Below are 16,923 nucleotides of genomic sequence, written 5' to 3'. Positions count from 1 at the left end.
CCAGACAGACTTTCTCCACAGAGTAAAAGGCTGGTGGAGTAACGTACTGTGCCCAAGCTGTTTGCACAAACAACATGAATTCTGCTGAACACTTGCTTACCTTCTGAGCCCCGGAAGCTGTGACTGTGCTAAGCCCTCAGCCCTGGTCACTGTGTCTCTAATGAACTCCCTGGGTGGATAAAGGGCTGTAGTGTTGTCACAGCTTGTTGCTGAGAACACCAAGCCCCCCTGTGTACGAACTAGGAAGACTCTGGGACTTCCTCAGGGCTTTGTCCAGGGAGCTCCCTCTCTTGTTCAGTTTGCATTATAGGCTGTTAGCCCTGGACTGTAAGAAGTCACAGCCACGAGTACAACTACCCGATGGCTCTTCCTGGCAAACATCAAACCAAGGGATATATGCTCAAAGGTTGCTGCTGCTCCTCCTTGAAATTACATACCTGAATAACTAAGGTAATTGAAACCATTTCTTCAGCATTTTCTATTGCTCCCTTTTGATCAGCTTATTGAGATACTGCTTAAAGGTTACAATTACCAGCCAGGTGTGGTGGTGCACGCCTTTAGTCCCAGCACTCAGGAGGCAGCGACAGACAGATCTCTGTTTGTGAGTTCAAGGCCAGCCTGGTCTACAAAGAGTTCCAGGGCTACACAGAGAAACCCTGTCTCAATCGCCCCTCCAAAAGGTTACAATTATCTAATAAAATAGAATTATGAAACTCAGAATTTTGAAACTACTTTATATTTATGATAACATAAATAAATGATCACACTGTATATTCTGATAAAATAAAGATATTTCAGAATATTTCGTGATAGGTGAAAAATAAGATGGGATATTTGCTATTCTCCCCTGTGTTTCAATTGAACCACAAAACTATAGATAAACAGCAATCTGAAAAAACCTTAGAAAACTTCCAAATAAGTAATTTATCGAAAAAACTGCCAAAATTTGGATAAAGCTTAAAATGATTTATAAGTAGGCACCAAGCTTGAAGTGTTTTATGGGCCTTATTAATCTTAAAAGTCGGGGCGTTAAAACAGGAACCACAGTTTTTATTTTGTGGCTAGGTGGGAAGGGCTAACTCTGTTAACTGACTTGCTGGGCTGTTTGTTAACAGAAAGGGATTGAGAGTCAAGGAGTTTAGACTCTCAGACTCCAGTCTGTATCTGTCCTCACAAGATAGTAACTGTACTGGAAGAGTTCAGTGAACTCGTAAGCAAGAGCAGCGTCAAGAAAGTGAGCAGAGTCACCGGCAATGTCGAATTACCCACACCTTCTCTGACAACCAGGCTTTATAGAGCCTACAGAGCCTGCTGTGAGTCAGGGGACGTGGCACTATAGGAATAAAGACAGTCGAATGGTTAGCCGTCCGGTAGGAAAGGCTGACTCATTCAGTGAACAGCTACTGAGCGTCCACCATACGAAAGCAGTGTGCTCTTACGCTACGGAACAATCATAGACTAGGAGATAGAGCCAAGAGGTTCACAGGATGGAAAGCTGTGCGTGAGGGAGTTCTGAGGAGAGATGAAGTAGAAAACACAGGACCTGGGGACAGGTCCGGAAAAAAGTTGAGTGCAGTTCACTAGAGGAAACAGTTGAAGAAGTAGAAAAGAAATGGGTGACAGTGGAAAGCACCTGGCTAGACTGGAAGTCAGTGAAGAAGCAACCTGAAAATACAGGTGGGTCCTATCCCGACACCTCACACATATGGGTCATAGTCTGTATTGTATTCAGTAGGTAACTAGGAACTCTGTAGAGACTGTGTGTGTGTGTGTGTGTGTGTGTGTGTGTGTGTGTAATGTTGGTGTGTATACACATGCACACAGAGCCAGAAGTTAATGATCTTTCCTTCTCCTCCTCCTCTTCATCATTTGGAGACAGGGTCTTTTTTTTTTGTTGTTTTGTTTTGTTTTTGTTTTTCGAGACAGGGTTTCTCTGTGTAGCTTTGTGCCTTTCCTGGAACTCACTTGGTAGCCCAGGCTGGCCTCGAACTCACAGAGATCCACCTGGCTCTGCCTCCCGAGTGCTGGGATTAAAGGCATGCGCCACCACCGCCAGGGTCTTACTATGCAGCCCTGGCTGGTCTGGAACTTGCTATGTAGCCAGCAGGCTGACCTCAGACTCACAGAGATCCTGCTTCTGGCTAGGATTAAAAGTGTGCACTACTGAGCCCTGCTTAGAGCCAGAAGCAAACATCTCAAGTGTCATTTCCAGGTGCTGTCACATGGCTTTTTTAGACAGGGTCTATAGTTGGCCTGGAACTAGCCAAGCAGGCTAGGTTGGCTGGTCAGTGAGCACCAGGGACCCATTTGTTTTTGCCTCCCAAGCACTGGGATTAAAATGCACACCACCATGCCTGACTGTTTTTGTTGTTATTGTTGTTGCTGTTTGCTTCAACATGGGTTCTGGGATTTGAACTCAGGTCCTTGGATTCCAACTCAGTTCCTTGTACCAAGCACCTTACCGACTGAGTTATTTTCCCATTCTCTCAGTAAAGGCTTTTCTTAAGAATGGAATAACCAGAGCTTGGTTTTAGGGGCATCAACTGAGTATAATACACACCACTTAAAGGAACATGCAGACACATGTGGAGAGAGAAAACAGCAGGTGGTGTAACAATCCACATGAAATAGTGAGACTCTGAGCACTGGTAATATAAATGCAGGGCAGATACCAAGAACTGATAAAGGGCAGGTAAGAAGAAATACAGGTTTGCAGGGGACAGAGACTATACAGTCAGTTCCTATCTGAACACATTAGCTCTGCGAGTTTGTGGAATATGAGGGTGGAAATATTTAGTAAAGATTTAGAAATTTATGCCAGGAATTCGCAAGAAAGACTGAAGCTGCAGAAAGAAACGTAGTAATTATATACCACCAGATACTGACAAAAGCTGTAGTAGATAAGATAGATAGTGGACAGAACAGGAGAAAGAGAACTCCAGACAAATATACTTGGAGACTGGCACAAAGAAGATAGAAAGGCAGGGGGAAAGTACTTAGAAAGGCGGGCCATCAGAGGCACTGGAGTGTCACAGAACTGGAGAGTTTGGAACAACAGACCACTGCAACAGTCTTAAATGCTCCAGAGCAGCGAGAGATAAAAGCATTGTTGATGGTCCTGAGACCGTGACCTCCAGAGGCAAGGACTGGTACAGAGACAGGGAGAAAAGCCAGCTGGCAGAGGATAAAGGAGAAATGTTTATTATGCTTATCAGTAAAGGAAAGGATAAATACAATGATGACTTAAGCCATTGTCTGGCCATGGCATTTTCTAATGTTTTGGTTAAGCCCATCAATGACCTAAGTACAGGAAGAAGTTATGCATTCGATGTATTAACATGATTTTAGAAGTAGTTTTAAAATGATTTATCTTATAGCAAACAAGCCCAGGATTACAAAGAAATAAAACACTTAAAATAATAACTCTTAATTATTTTAAGATGGGGGTAGTAGGGGATGATCTGAACAGAATGTCCAGGACAACATGTATCATCTCCAGAGTTCTTTGTTTCCCAATATGTGGAGCCTCCAGCTCCACAACCCCCTCACTAAAGCACACTAGATGAGTAAGTGGAACTTGGCATGAACATTTATGTGCAAAAGGACTGAAGAAGAATATGAACATAACTTTGAAGGAAGAAATGTTTACCTACTCTGAATTTAATGTTTCCTTGGGATATAGTATTATCCAACAACAGCTATATTGGAATGACAATGCCATTAATCTCATAATGATATTATCTGATGCCTTCTCATAATGTAATTCTTCTAGGTCCTATAAAAATAAAGAAAATGAAAAGGTACATTAGGTTGACTACTGTTTAAAATTTTCAATAGTCTGTGGTATATAAATGGTAACTTAAGAGGGTACAGTTTAAAGTAAAAATTAAAATCATATGAAATAAGGAAAGCTGCAGTAGACATAAACAAGTAACTAGTGGCAGCATCAGGAAGCCTGGTGAGTCTTCCATAGCCCAAGATATGACTAAACTGACCCAATCGATGCTCCTGTGCTGGTAAAGTGCTTTGTAGACTGAGATCTGGCTCTCAAGGCAACAGAAAGTCCATTTCAAAGCCTATGGAACAACCTGTTGATATTGCAACTGATAAAAGCACTTGTCATGCGAGCACCATGACCTGAGTTCAAGCCCTGGAGCCCTGCTTAAAGGGTGGGCTTTAGTAGACTTCTTGGGTCCCTCAACAGTCTGGATCATCTTTTCCTCTAATTATTAAAATTTAATAATACATTTGATAAAATGTGTCATGTTATTGGTAATGGTCAGGAAAAAAGTTAAACAAAGGAGATTAGACTCAGGGATCTCATTCTAAAAAGAAAAGGGGGGATGTTGTAGAATATTATTTTAAGATGTGTTATTTTTGTTTATGCTGCATTTGTTTAACTCTGTGAAGCTGTGTTACTGTGCTTGTCTAAAACACCTGATGGTCTAATAAAAAGCAGAATGGCCAATAGCAAGGCTGGAGAAAGGACAGGCAGGGCTGGCAGGCACAGAGAATATATAGAAGAAACCTGGGAGGAGAGATCTAGGAGTCAGAGGAGGAGGCCATCAGGGGCCAGCCACCCAGCTACATAGCAAGCCATGGAGTAAGAAACAAAGGCAGGTATACAGGAATAAAAAATGGAAAGCCCAGGGGCAAAAGATAGACAGGATAATTTAAGAAAAGCTGGTAAGAAACAAGCCAAGCTAAGGCCAGGCATTCATAATTAAGAATAAGCCTCTGTGTGTGATTTATTTGGGAGTTGGGTGGTGGGCCCCCCAAAAAAGAGCAAAAACAAACAACAACAGGGTATACAGAAATGATAGTATAAAAGAGTAGATTATTGAATCTACTTTAATCCAAAAAACAACTATTAATCTTAAATATTTTACATTGGCATAGATTTTGGTTTATTGATACAAATTTAAAGTTAATTTTGTTATATTGTATGTATATTTCTACTCTTGTTTAAGCTATTATGTTTATGCAGCTCATTTAAAAATGTAATGTATAATTAAGAAATATAGATTAATAGAAATCTATTAATAGTCAAACTTATAGTCATGTTATGCATATTTTCAAGGTCATATACAGATATATTACACAGATAGATGCTCTTCAAACACTTCAAAGACCTACAGAATATGGCATTTAATATGTTTAAGAACCTAAGGCTTTTCATGACAGTGAGACATGTTTACTCCTAGCAGCACCAATCCACTTTAGAGGAGATGATGGATATCGAAGAAACTCCATATGGAGTTTGCTTTCTTTATGGCAAAGGCTAGCCATTTGGACAAAGAACCTGCCCTTGCTTCAATTGCTGACAGTACACTGTCCAAACTGGACCAGCAAGATGCAAAAAAGGTGACTGCCAAGCTTTGCCAAGACAGGGTAGGACAGTCCTTCAAAATTCCCTGCTTCAGAGAAAAGTCTGTCTGATACGCTAGGCCTGTAGGCCAGATTTGGATGCCCTGACCTTACAGAGGAACTTTGGATGACTGTCCAGACAGCCTGATGTCCCTGTCATTAGATAACATTTCATCCTTCTTGTGTCTTTGATGGAGTTAAAGACTAAAGAGTTAAATTTATCATTTTCCATAGTTAAGATAGAAAACAAATTAGGTATTAAACTTTAGACTCACCAAGATAAGACAAGTAATTGAGTGTTTTCTCTAAATTTGCCAAATACAAATGGATTGGATATTGTAACTGTAATTATTTCTTAATAATTGTTTTGCTATATATAGTTTTACTATGTTAAGGTTAAAACTTTCCTTTTAAAAATTAGACAAAAAGGGAGAGATGCTGTAGAATAACCCTTCTTCTGTACACTGTGAATATGTATTACTCTCACTGGTTAATAAAAAAGCTGACTGGCCAATAACTGGGCAGGAAGACATTGGGCGAGACAGCCTGACACAGAGAGAATTCTGGGAGGAAGAAGGGTGGAGTCAGAGGAGTCGCCAGCAGATGCAGAGGGAGCAGGAGATGAATGTGCAATGTTAATAAATGTACTACCATGTGGCAGAACGTAAATAAGGAATATGGGTTAACTTAAAATGTAAGAGTTAGCTGTAACAAGCTTGAGCTATTGGCTGAGCATTTATAATTCATATTAAGCCTCTGATCAATTATTTGGGAAGCAGCTGCTGGGTATTTGGGAACAGGCAGTCGCGACAGGAAAACTCCACCTACAGTGTCATTCAGGACTTGTCTTCCTTCTAACAGAAGTTCTGTAACTGTGGATTAGGACAGTTTTTCCAAGTCAACAAATAATTAAGAACTTTAAATATTAAAGAAACACCGTTTCTTTAAAAATCCAGGACTTGAACTTTTCCATTATATCATTCTTATATTGTAATTTTTGCTTATCAAATCAGACCTCACCACATTTACTAATAATTTGTACTCAAACCTGCTATCCAATCTCCATTTCTTTGCAACTGGTACATCAATCAAGCAAACATTTAAGAAGACTCTTCCAAGAATTTATACATCTTAAGTTCCAAATTATGTATTTTAACAAATTTGTGAGTCTCATAGTCATAATGTTAATGTCAGTAGCTGTGGTGTGAGTGGCAGTATTGAAGGTGAGGAGGTAGGTCTAAATTCTATGTATTTTTAGAGATTCTCTCTCTTTAAAAAACAACAATTTGAAGTAATCCCTATTTGCATTAGAGGAAATGCCACATTTCTAACCATTAATTAATATTATACTTTCTTGGGATGGAAAGATGGCTCAACAGTTAAGACCACTTACTATTATAGAGAGCCCAGATTCACTCAGTTCCCAGCACCCTAGATTAGGTAGCTTACAGTTGCCTGTAATTCCATTTTCAGGAGATCCAATGCCTTCTGGATCTTTGAGCACCTGTATGCACATGGTGCACATAAACTCACAGTCACACAATATACACATAAAATAAAAAGGATGTAAAGAACGGACTACCTAACCGTATATAATTATTCTGTACTTTCTTCTATGGAAGAGTGTGGCTGGTTCTTTGTCTTCTTTATCTTGCTTTGTTTGTACAGCTGGTGATCACACTCAGGGCTTTATGCATGCTAGCCTGCACGCTATCATTCCTAGCCATTAGTATTTTTTTTTTAAAACTTCCTACACTAATTTTTCTATGAATACTTTTTAAAATAGGCCAATATACAATGCTAAAGATTTTTTTTAAAGATTTATTTATTATGTATACAGTGTTCTGCCTGCACAACAGGAGAGGGCATCAGATCTCATCACAGACGGTTGTGAGCCACCATGTGGTTACTGGGAATTGAACTCAGGACCTCTGGAAGAACAGCCAGTGCTCTTAACCCCTGAGCCATCCCTCCAGCCCCAGATTCTTTATTTACTTTATCATTTTGCTTGTTTATTTTGAGTTAGGGTCTTGTTCTATATAACTCAGGTTGGTCTCAAACTTGCAATTCTGTCTTAGTCTCCTAAATGTCAGGACTGCAGATAAACATTACTAGGCTTGTCTTGTCTTGTCTTGATCTTCCTTAAATATGTTAACATTTGTATGGCATTCAGGAAGATTAGTAATCATTTTCCATTGTGGTAATTTAGCACACTGTGCCCATATACAAAATTTAGAAAAGATCACAGATTATAGTTAAGCTCCATACAGAAAAGAAATTACATAGTTGTATTATTTTAATATGCTTGACTTTCTAATTTTAATATATTGTATTGATGAGTGATGATTTTACACCTTGAGAAACATTTGTTCCCTACTCCCATGATAATAGCCCCAGACTCCCTTCCTCCTGATTTTCTGTTTTTATTACACAGTTTTACCTGCATAACTACAGCAGTATGCTCATCAACTGTGACTACTACATAACGCTCTGTGCTTCCAAACAGTTTCAGTGACTCACAGCAGCATCTCTCCACTAGTGTGATATTATAGCTGCAAAAGATAATATTCTTCAGTGAAAATAATGTCATGGCTAAAAATGCTCTTCAGAGTATTGTGTTGTCCTTCTGAATATTAAATTATGCAAATTACTGTTTTTTTCATAAATGAACTTACTCTTCAAATTTTGGATGAAAATTATTACTTATTCAGTATATAAAAGAAAGCAGACACCTCTTTAATCTTTAAATAAATTAATAAAAATTTAAAAAGAGATTAACACAATTCAAGGTGAAAGCAATAGAAAACACACCAGAGGCCTTCCAAGCTGAGCAGAAAGTTAAAGAAAGATTAAATTGCATTTTGTCCATAAAATTAGTATATATTATAAAAATATTATTCAGTAGTTATTTATAGTTTAGGTATTAGAAATATAAATTGATATACTCTGTGGAAAGAAGTTCTTTATATTCTAGTCTTGGGTCAAGAAGACAAGGTATAGCATGTACAGCGTAATTCATCAGAACACACACACACACACACACACACACACACACACACACACACACACACATACAGAAGTGCTGAGACCAGCAACTAAAAATCGTAGCTTACTCAGATTCCAGCAGCCGGAGTATTTCTGGGGTATTAAGCACTCCTTCAGATGCAAAAAATATGTATGGGATCTTAATCTCCAAGAGAAACCCACCAAATCTATCCAGCAAGGTGTTTCCTAAAGAAGAGAACTATAAATGTTTACATTTTCTTCTACCACACCTCTCTTTTTTATTAAGCAGTAGTAATGCAGGTGTATGTTAAAGAAACTATATAAATGCAACGTTTGTTTTATAAATAGAAATCCGAACAAAGAAAACTGTTTCTTCAAACAGACCAGTTCTGCTCTAATGGAGAACAGGATCCTGGCTTGTCTCCTTACTATTCAGAGCTGTGTCTGGAACGACGACTTTGAAGGCCAGGAAAGGTATACTCAGCTGCTGGCAGTGCCTGGCCCAGCAAGAGTGTCCCACGTGATTGTACTCCACCACGAGTGAGAAGCTGCTCCAGGGGAAATCTGCTCTGATACTGTGATGATGCACAACCACACAGGAACTGGTACTGAAGACAAAAGCAGGTCAAGACAATGGGATTACCCCTGTCATCCTTTAACTGGGGCAGTTGAGATGGCTTCCTGTGCTCACCTGACCTTGTCTACTCAACTGGAAAAGCATCGGCACACTGACTGTGTTAATCTCATTCCATCTTTCTTCTGTTGTTTTGTTTATACTTTTTGAGACAGGGTTTCTCTGTGTAGCCCTGGTTGTCTGGAACTCACTATATAGACCAGGCTGGCCCCAAATTCACAGAGATCTGCCTGCCTCTGTTTCCCTGTGCTGGGACTAATGGCATTCACCTCCATGCTTGGCTTTCATTTTATCTTTCTCTCAGATAATCATACTTAAAAAAAAAAAATACCAGAACATACAAAATTTCATATGCTCATATCCCAAATGTAATTCTGATTTAATACCTGAGTATCATGAATAATAGACATCAACATGAAAAACTGCCTCACCTCACCAATGTAAAAATCTTAATTTTGAGAATTTCCATAGTAGGGTATTTTCTGACCACTGTCAGATGGAGTTGTTTCTTCTCATTGGGCTTCAAAAGTGTCTAATGGAAACAAGAACTGATGGATACAGTAGTGTAGTCTACATCATCTTCATGTAATACAGCACGACCGTAATTAAACCCTCCACCACTCCTTTCCATCCAGATCAGGCCAGAAGTTTAAAGTGTTTATACCCAGCTCTTATGGGCTTCTTTTCATTTACATTTCTTTTATTATTTGGATCCCAATAGTAGAAACAATTTCTATGTGAAATAAGACAAAATAAAGGCATTTAAAAACCCAACTCTAGGGCTGGAGAGATGGCTCAGATGTTAAGAGCACTGGCTGTTCTTCCAGAGTTCCTGAGTTCAATTCCCAGCAACCACACGGTGGCTCACAACCATCTATAATGAGATCTGCTGTCCTCTTCTGGCCTGCAGGCATACACGCAGGCAGAATACTGTATACATAAGAAATAAATAAATGAATCTATTCTCAGCAGGCCATCCCCAGGAAGAAAGGAAGCAGATGTGGCAAACCAAGAACCCGAAGGAAACATGGTTATGCTTTAAAAGAGACTTCTTTTTCCTTTCTTCCCTTTTTGTTTTTCCATGAGACAGGGTTTCTCCGTGGAGCCCTGGCTGTCCTGGATCTCGCTCTGTAGCCCAGGCTGGCCTCAAACTCACAGATCTGCCTGCCTCTGCCTCCCAAGTGCTGGGGTTAAAGGTGTGCAATACCAACTGCCCGGCTCATTACTGAGTCTTAATACCACTGCCCCAGCAGTATCTCTATTCTAACAACAATGATGATGATAATTTTGGGATCTTAAAACAAGACTGAGCTAAATTCTTGGATGCTAATTTTATTAGATAGACATGGCTATGTTGAGAGTTAAAGTGTTCTAAGGCATTTTTCATGAGGCAAGTAAGGCTGTGGACTTCAGACTTTCTTAAAGAGAACTCTGGGAGGAACATCTTCCCAAGCAATAGGGGCCAAGGCCAAGGCCACTCCTGGCCAGTGAGCTACAGCCCAGCCTAAACTCCAGGGGAAGCTCTCCCTTTCCTGTGGAGCTGTGCCATATATTAAAAATATACAATCTTACCCTTTTAAAACACCAGTAGCTTCCAGAAAATCTTTTCTCTCATTTGAATGTAAAACAGTCAATGTTAAACCTGTTGGGAAAAAAAGGGAGTTTTCTTTCATCAAGATTTTTTTTTTTTAGTTTTGGTTATAATTTTTTTCCAGTGCCACAAATTTCACTCCCATAAAAGTGAACTAAAATTCTGTAAGCAAGGAAATTATTTGAAATATGATTTTCCGGATTACATTTCTAAGTCTAGTTTATTAGAAAGCTTATAACATAAACAATATTTCTGGTGTGTATACACGAAGATCATGTCAATTTTTTATGCCAACAAAAACAGTCAAACATTTAATTTTAAGACAGCCATATTAAACACTCTTCAGTTGTGCATTTAATCTTACTTTGCCCTAAGTCATAGTAATTCTTATTCTTTCTCTAGCCAAAAATGTAAGTACATAACAATACCAGCAAGAGTCTATTTCAATGTGATATGAACATGTGTGTGTATGCATTTGTTTACTGTCTATAAAGAAACAGAACTTAATGAGCACCAATCATTCATGACTTTTAACTTTAATTTAAATTTCTTACTAGCATTTAAATAAAATATAAATTTCAAACACTGTATACTGCTGTGGGATGTCTTTCTGTACACTGTGAATATATGTTGCTCTGATTAGTTGATAAATAAAGTTGCATTGGCCTATTGCAAGGCAGCTTAGAGGCAGGCAGAAATCTAAGCAGACAGACAGGAAAGACAAAGGAAAGGCAGAGAGATGCCAGTTTGCTGCCCAAGGAACAACATGCCAACAGACTGGTAAGCCATGGAACATGTGGCAAAACACAGATTAATAGAAATGGGTTAATTTAAGTTATAAGAGCTAGCAAGCAAGAAGCTTGCCATGTGCCATGCAATTGGTAATTAATGTAAACCTCCTAATAATTATTTTATAAGTGGCTGTGGGACCGTGAGCCAGGTGGGACTAGAGAAAAACTTCTGACTACATTTGGCGCTCACCATTGGACACTGATCCACATAGACCTAAGAAAGCTTAAAGATTCTGAATGCACAGAAACAGAGCCACACTAGGCTTCCTAGTCTCACAGTCTCATGCCAGTAGCAGCACAGAAACTTGTCTCCCAATAGCTGTCTGTGAGAGAAAGCTGGCCACCAGCCGCCATGAGCTAAACAACATGGAAGATTCCCTCTACAGTACACAGTGGCATCTCCAAGTGGCACAGTGCACTGTGTGGCAAATTTAGCTTTTGCTAGTACAGATTTAAAAAAAGGGGGAGCAGTTTTCTGGGTTACACTCTCCTTGACAGAGGCATAGACCCACTGCCTCCTAGAGTTGGTGGAGAGCATGGCTCCCAGAGCTGGTGTGGTGGTGAATTACCTCTGCCATGTTGGGAAGCTGAGGTGGGCAGAGCCAGCAACCGGGCCTGCAGTTTCCATCCTAGCCTCTGCAGTTTAAAGCAATGGTCAGAAAATGATTACAGAAACACATTAAGAACAGATTCAGATGGAATAAAACTCTGAACAGTTTATAGTGTGTGTAAAAATGTATGTAGGCTTGGAAGAGGAGGAAAGGGAGTATATGTAGTTATATAAAGAAATAGATTTTTTTAAAAATAAAGTCCTTAAAGAGACAGTAAAAGTAATATAAAAAATAAGCCACATAAAGATGGAAGTTACACAGAGTCTGGATTATATTGTCTCTGGGATTTTTAACTGCAGAAAGAATTTGATTATAAAGGTTGCTAAGTTAAACCAATGTATATATTTTAAAGGTATCTTGACTTCAAAATTTATTGTCTAAAAGTATATTGCTTTGGAAGAGAGGTTCTGCTTTTGTTTCCATAGAAGATGAGAACCTGTGGATTGCTTCCAGGCTAACATGGTTTGATCAGCCAAGACTCCCTGAAAGGTCTCCAATGACATTGTGCCCAGATGATCCAATATCCAAAATCAACTTCAAGGCAAATGGCTCAGAGAATATAGCCTCACAGACTACTCTAGTCAGGACTTGACCATAATTCTTAATTTTCTCAGGCCCCATAAGATTGCCAGCACCCCCAACCAGCAGGAAGTAGTATGAGAAGCTACGCCCAAATTCCCAAAATAATGTTTATAAATGTTCATTTTTATTTAAAGGGGGTTGATTATAAATACAATCCTTTGTAAAAAAAGGTGGATATAGATATGATAGGATAAAAGGGTAGATTATTGAATCTACTTTTAAAGTTTGTTTAAAATATTTAACATTGCTATGGATTTTAGTTTATTGATGCAAATTTAAAGTTAATTTTTGTTATACTGTATGTATATTTCTACTCTTGTTTAAGGTATGTTTATGCAGCTCATTTGAAATTATAATGTATAATTAAGAAATACAGATTAATAGTCATCCATGATAATCAAATTTATAGTCATGTTAGTTAAGTTTTCTAGGTATACATAGATATATTTCAATTAGGTAGGTAATCTTCAAATACTTTAAAGACCTACAGAATATGGTATTTAAAATGTTTTAAGAGTTCAGACTTCTCTGGATAGTGAGACACATCTGCTCCTGGCAGCACCCATTTACTTCAAAGAGAAAAATGGGCATCGAAGACACTCTATATGGAGTTTATCTTCTTGGCACAAAATGGCCATTTGGGCAAGAAACTGCTCTTGCCTGGACTGTTGACAGGATGTTATATAAACTGTACATGCAGGACTCATAGGAAGGTGACCACTGAACTTTGCAAAATGAGATGGTCCTTCACGTTCCTGCTTCACAGAAGAAACTGCCAGACATTCTATAGGACACAGAGAGAAGCAATTGAGAGACTCTAGGCCTATAGGCTGAAGAAGGATGACACAACATTACAGAGAAACTTTAGATGACTGTCCCATTAGGCAGCTGTCTCTGTCATTTCCAGAATTTTGGAAGCTGCTTACAATGTATTTCCTGTTTATTTAGGTAACATTATACCCTTCTAGGGTCTTTGATGTAGTTGAAGACTAGATAGTTATAATTTTTCTTGGTTATGATAAAAGATAAATTAGATATGAAACTTTAGACTCATAGGATAGAATATTTTCTTTAATTTTGCCAAATACGAATGGACTAGCTATTGTAATTATAATTCCTGCTTCATAACTGTTCTATTATATGTAATTTTACTATGTTAAAGTTAAAACTTTCCTTTTTGATTAGACAGAAAAGGGGAAGTGCTGTGGGATATCTTTCTATATGCTGTGAATATGTGTTGCTCTGATTGGTTGATAAAGCTGCACTGGCCTATGGCAAGGCAGCTTAGAGGCAGGCAGAAATCCATGTAGATAGACAGGAAGAGAAAGGAGAGACAGACAGATGCCAGCTTGCTGCCCAAGGAACAAAATGCCAGCAGAGCGGTAAGCCACGGAACATGTGGCAAAACACAGATTAAGAAATGGGTTAATTTAAGTTATAAGAGCTAGCTAGCAACAAGCCTGTCATATGCCATGCAATTGGTAATAAATTTAAGCCTCTGAGTAATTATTTTAAAAGTGGCTGTGGGACTATGGGCCAGGTGGGACTGGAGAAAAACTTCTGACTATAGTATTCTTACACTCATTTAGCTTATTTTGGGTTGACATAACTAATTAAAGAACAGTTAGACTAAGTCTAAATTAATTCTATAATCTCTTAGTGTACTTCCATAAATTGTAAAGTTCAAAAGTTATTATATAATAATGACATAGTAATGGTTAACCATTATGTGTAACATTACTTGATAACACATAGTTTAGCAGCAATAAAGACAAGTATTATCTCTCTATATAGATCATAAGGTGACTCACATCATCGAAAGTCTAAGTGAGTGTTTTATATTAGCTCTGATCCTGGAAACAAATTAATGACATGGTGAGTGCCTTACTGGATCTTTAAACATGTAGAAAATGAAACCAGATTTTTTTTTCCCCTATCACTAGATATAAAAAAAGGCCCAGCTAGCTCCTGGCTGAGGAGAGCTGTCAGTTTGAAAGATTCAAACCTTCCAGTTGTACAGTCAAGATTTTTGTGTCAGCAGACAATGCTGAAATGAAGACAGCAAGTATCAAAGGCAAAAGGGGACTCAGCCTGATCCCAGACAAGAGCTGCAACTGTCAATCATTTCCTCACCTCCACATTACATGCTAATACTGTGTAGCACTTTCCTGATTTATTTATTTAGTGTGCATGTTTGTGTGTGTAGGTCAGAAACCAACTTGCAGGCATTGGTTCTCTCCTTCCATCATGTTGATAGGAGTTCACATTCATACACACAAATAAATAAAAATCTGAAAGGAAAATAATCAGCTTCCATATGAGAGGGCTAGAGAGGAAGCAATGGCTTATGGGAGAAAGCTATGTTTCAGTTATAGTGTGATAGAAACTGCATGTAAGCAATGGGTTCCTAAGCTCAAAGTAGAAAGGGCTGATGGGGGGCCTCAGTGAGCAGAGCTGAAGTACACAGTGACATGAGAAAACTGGTCAGAAACTATCTCCTCAATTACTACCTATAAGATTTAGTATGCTACATAATCTTTATGAATGTTTTCTTTGTTTATAAAACTGAGTTGGTAAGCAGCCAATATCAATGTAGCAACTAGGAAGTAATCTACAAAACATGTCAATTCTTAATAAAAATACGTGTAAGTATTATAGATATATTACAGACTTAGAATCTACATTGGTTTAAAAATTGTTAGTTAAATACTGGTGAAAGTTTGAGCAACTGGAGAATCAAACCATTGGTAAAACCCCACTGAGTCCTAGATTATGAGAATACAAATTTATGGTATTTTACTGCCAATAACAGTTAGATGGATGCATTTGTATAACTTAAAGCATTTACTAAATGAAACATAAGTTAAATGCCCCTACCTTCTATTTTCTTAAGGGTTTTAATAAGCAAATGCTTTTCTCCATCTGAGTCCATTCTTATTATAATCAGTACCTAGACAAAAGTAAGAATTCCACATGTAGTGCTGAATGACTATTCTTTTCTTATGTATGTATATATTTTTTTGTGGTACTGGAGGTCAAACCTAGGGTCCCAACATGCTGGCTAGTGCTCTCCCCTGAGGTATATCCCCAGCTGGATTATTCTTCCTCACAGTTTTGTTACAATGAGAGTCGAGTTCCCACGTGTGGTAGCCTGTGAACCCAGCACTAAGGAGGCCTAGGCAGGAGGACCTGGAGGTCAAGGCCAGCCTCTGCTGCTGCACAGAGAACCCAGCCTTACAAACAAAAAGGGAACACACAGGTTACAAAGTAAATACTCCTGTTCTAAATTCTGGTAACATCAGACATCACTGGGAAGTATTTTGAGGCAGTGCCTTAGTGTTCCGATCTGTAGTACCCATGCACAAAGCTGTCTCAGCCTGCTTTGTACTGTTCATTTCAACCCTACAAGTGTGAAACCACTGGAGAGAAGGAGTGGCTGCTGCGGTCTTCTCCTTAGCATGCAGTTTCTCTTTTGGAGGGAAGCAGTGGATCCGGTTCAATAGGAAATTTCTCATTGATTTAATTTAACGACCTGTGGAAGTCATTCAAGAAACTATAAAGTCTAGGATAAAGGAGTGACGAAGTGGAAAAGGGAAAAAAACCATATGAACTTGTATTCAGATTTAGTGTGACCACTTGTAATGCTTTTCTGCGAGATTAGGTTTAATGAGGTATTTTGCCTTAAAACTTCATTAATTCAGCTCTCATATAATTGATGTAGGGTATGTGAGAAGATAAAAAAATACATAAGGTATTTTTTATAATATCATGACAGATGAGATTCTAGATTATTACCCCCAAATAAATTATTGTAGTTATATTATGATGTAAATTTCCATGATCTTGTACAAATACCAGGTGGGGAGAACCAATCCCGTGGAGAACCAATCCATGACAATACTTTATAACAGAAATGAAAACATTTTAAATTGGAAGGCAATGAATAATGACACAAATCCCCCTTTCTCTGCATCTGAGACTACTGTTATCTTACTTAAGGAGGAAACTGTCAGGAGCCAAACAGCCTATTTTATAACTTCAAAGTTAAATGCATAAAATCATAAATAAGGGGCCCTTATTTATACTAATTACTTTATCTGCTTTAGCTCAATACCCAACCTTAATTTGTTGTTGACTTTGCAACCAGCTTAGTATCTGACATTGCAATTCTTGGATCTTATAGTTGGTTTTAGGCCTTTTTTCCGTAATAAACTGTAAAATTTTCAGCTGTCTCCAAATGTTATCCAAGCAGGAGTCTAACACACTTTTGTAGATATCTTTTGCATTCGACAAATATCCTGTTAAAGAAAATTAGGGAAAAATATTAAGCCCTTTAATGTT

General features: G+C 38.4%; 1 protein-coding gene across 1 annotated transcript in view; it reads right to left on the bottom strand.

Moving 5' to 3' along the window:
* Shoc1 (shortage in chiasmata 1) overlaps positions 1-16,923 on the bottom strand; it is a 65,995-nt gene that overhangs the window by 15,914 nt on the left and 33,158 nt on the right. Inside the window, exons 13-19 of the mRNA XM_037202627.1 lie at positions 16,702-16,880; positions 15,460-15,532; positions 10,580-10,649; positions 8,803-8,981; positions 8,481-8,598; positions 7,808-7,919; positions 3,654-3,775 (exon numbers count right to left, since the gene is read on the bottom strand). Coding sequence (XP_037058522.1) covers positions 3,654-3,775; positions 7,808-7,919; positions 8,481-8,598; positions 8,803-8,981; positions 10,580-10,649; positions 15,460-15,532; positions 16,702-16,880 — 853 coding nt within the window. The remainder of the gene's footprint in view (positions 1-3,653; positions 3,776-7,807; positions 7,920-8,480; positions 8,599-8,802; positions 8,982-10,579; positions 10,650-15,459; positions 15,533-16,701; positions 16,881-16,923) is intronic.

The sequence above is a fragment of the Peromyscus leucopus genome, chromosome 2 (assembly GCF_004664715.2).
Source record: "Peromyscus leucopus breed LL Stock chromosome 2, UCI_PerLeu_2.1, whole genome shotgun sequence".
Taxonomy (NCBI): Eukaryota; Metazoa; Chordata; class Mammalia; order Rodentia; family Cricetidae; genus Peromyscus; species Peromyscus leucopus.
This window is presented reverse-complemented; position numbering and strand designations above follow the sequence as displayed.